Source organism: Octopus bimaculoides, chromosome 19 (assembly GCF_001194135.2).
Source record: "Octopus bimaculoides isolate UCB-OBI-ISO-001 chromosome 19, ASM119413v2, whole genome shotgun sequence".
NCBI lineage: Eukaryota > Metazoa > Mollusca > Cephalopoda > Octopoda > Octopodidae > Octopus > Octopus bimaculoides.
Genome location: NC_068999.1, coordinates 48,170,569 through 48,173,437, shown reverse-complemented (window position 1 = coordinate 48,173,437; position 2,869 = coordinate 48,170,569). Strand labels below are relative to the sequence as shown.

General features: G+C 36.6%; 1 protein-coding gene across 4 annotated transcripts in view; it reads right to left on the bottom strand.

The window, feature by feature from the left end:
* Nucleotides 1–2,869, bottom strand: part of LOC106877032 (uncharacterized) — a 57,428-nt gene that overhangs the window by 11,132 nt on the left and 43,427 nt on the right. For all 4 annotated transcript variants that reach the window (XM_014925817.2, XM_014925815.2, XM_014925816.2 and 1 more), the window contains exon 17: nucleotides 253–351. In XM_014925817.2, coding sequence (XP_014781303.1) covers nucleotides 253–351 — 99 coding nt within the window. The remainder of the gene's footprint in view (nucleotides 1–252; nucleotides 352–2,869) is intronic.

The following is a 2,869-nucleotide window of genomic DNA, read 5'->3' as shown; positions in this document are numbered from 1 at the left end:
ACATATATATATATATATATATATATATATATATATATACACACACACACATATATACATATATGGGCTTCCACACAGTGGGACTGAACCTGACGCCATGTGGTTACAAAGTGACTTTTTTTACCACACAGCTATGGCTGTGCCTGTATGCATGCTATAAACACATACCATCTCTCTCCAACTAATTGCATATTAATGAAAATGGAAAGATTCCAATCTCAGTTACAGATTAAGTATTTCAAAAAAACTTACTAGATTTTCACAGGCAATTCCAAAATGTAGTTCATGGATGCTATTTTCTCCTCTAATTGTATCAGCATAATGGTACTCAGCAGAATTAATTCCATACTCCTGAATAGATATTAAACAAAGTGTATACAAATTTATGCAAGAATGTCTTCAACCGCATTTGTTTGTGCATGTATATGTGTATGTATGTGTGTATGTATGTATGTATGTATGTATGTATGTGTGTGTGTGTGTATGTATGTATGTATGCATACAGTGGCGGATTGGTCAGGTTGCCAACTTGCCCGATGGCAACCATATACAGGGGTAGGAAGTGAAAAATACTTTGGTTTCAAAGAAAATATCTTAAGTCTTAGAGAAAGAATAAAGATTTAAAAAACAAATAAAACAATTAAGCAAAGCAGTTGGTCAAAGAATTCCCAAAGGAATTAATAGAGGTCAAAATATTTGATACAGCAGACAGCTGGTCAGTGGTGATAAAGTGAAGTTCTTGTGCCAGTTCTTGAATGGTTTTACATGGATCTTTTGCAATGACAGCCTTTAACTGACCTTCATCAATAACAGATGGGCGTCCATTGCACTCACAATCTTCAAGGCTGAGGTCGCCACTGCAAAATTGTTTAAACCATTTTAAGAGCTGACCACTCATTGGTCATTTCCTCACCAAATGTTTTGTTGATATCATGAGCATTTTCAGCTGCATTACGTCCTTTTTTGAAGTTGAATAGCAAAATTGCTCAGCTGATTGTAATAACAGTGAAAAAAATACCAATGTTAATTTACTGATGCATTTGGGCATGTCTATGTCTGTATTATCAGGCAGTTGCAAAAAAAATGTGTAAAAAAACCTCAAAACTCTGGTACAAATTCTTCATGATTCAAAACGTTGTTTACTATTTACTCAACTTGATACATACATGACAACACACACCTTCACTCTCTCTCTCACACACACACACACTCACACAAACGTCCATTTTATATACAGATACAGACACCTTTCACTTTCTCCTCTCATTCACTTTCTGTCTTCAGGGGTAGACTGAAAGAATGCTTTAATTTTTTTCTCACCTCCCTCCCTTCTCCATCTTACTCTCATCTGGACTGATCTTGGCCAATTTGTTTTGTAGTATGCACTTAAAACGATGGGAGAAGCCTTTTCAGTAAGAAAAAAGAAAAAAAATTTTGAAATATTAGGTTGTCAAGAAAGTTCTTGCAGTTTTTAACCTTTAAATTCAGATGCACATATCTCAGCTCAAACAAAACTTTATTAATCGAAATAAACACCATCAGAATCAACACACTTTTACCAACGTGAAACAAGTTTATTTATGCCAGTAGCATAAAAATCCTGTGTTCTGGTGGCAATGAAGTCGTTGAAGGCATGTTTGGCATCCTCTTGGTTTTTGAAGCATTTCTCATACAGGAAGTTGTCGAGATGCTTGAAAAAGCGGTAGTCGGTAGGCGAGAGGTCTGGTGAGTATAGCGGATGAGGTGGAGTTTTGTAACCCTATTTGTTCAACTTCTGCAGGGTTAGTTGTGCAACATGCAGCCGAACATTGTCATGGAGAAGAATTGGTCCTTTTCTATTGACCAATGCTGGCTGTTGTCAGAGTTTCTTATGCATTTCATCCATTTGCTGACAGTACTTCTCCACCGAAATGGTTTTGCCTGGATCCAAAGAGCTATGATGGATGAGACCAACCACACACCACCAGTCACCATGATCTTCTTTTGATGCAAATTTGGCTTCAGGGAGTGCTGTGGAGCTTCAGCGATGTCCAACCACTGAGCTGAGTGTCGCCAGTTGTCGTAAAGAATCCATTTTTCATCACAAGTCACAATCTGGTCCAGAAACGGGTCGTTCTTGTTGTGTAAAAGAAGGGAAGACGACACTTCAAAACAGCGTTTCTTTTGGTTGGCATTCAATTCATGTGACACCCATTTCTCAACAATTTTTGTTTTTCAAATCTCTTTCAAGTGGTTGGAAATTGTCATATGTGTTACGTCTAATTCAGAAGCAAGCTCTCGAACAGTTGTGTGTGGATTGGCTGTCACTAAGGCTCTTAGTTGATCGATGTCAACATCTGATGGCCGACCACTACACTTATCATCTTCAAGATTCTCGTCACCACTACAAGATTTCTTGAACCACCATTAGTGGTTCCTGGGCCAAACACATCGTTGATATTGTGAACTGTTTCAGCAGCTTTTCAGCCTAGCTTGAAATAGAATAAGAAAATTGTGTGAATTTGCTTTTTGTCCATGTTGTATTCAACATATGGGGAAAAAATGGCCTAATTCAAAAAGAAGAAGAGTAACACAATTAGATAGAGCGAAAAACGGGCTTTAAAATGATATATAAAGTCAAAGTATTTTAACGAAAATTAATTTGAAAATACTTTTGAAACCAAAATTAAAAATCCCGCAAGAACTTCCTTGACAACCTAATATTTTCACATGAAAAGGTGTGTGATTTAAAGGAGATTTAACTGTTATTTCTAGCACATCCTATGACCATCTTTGTCCCCATCACATGTATTGATGTATGTTTCTCCCCATAAGCACATTTATGCCATTAAAAAAAAAAAAAATTGAAAATTTCAGATTTTTTTCACAC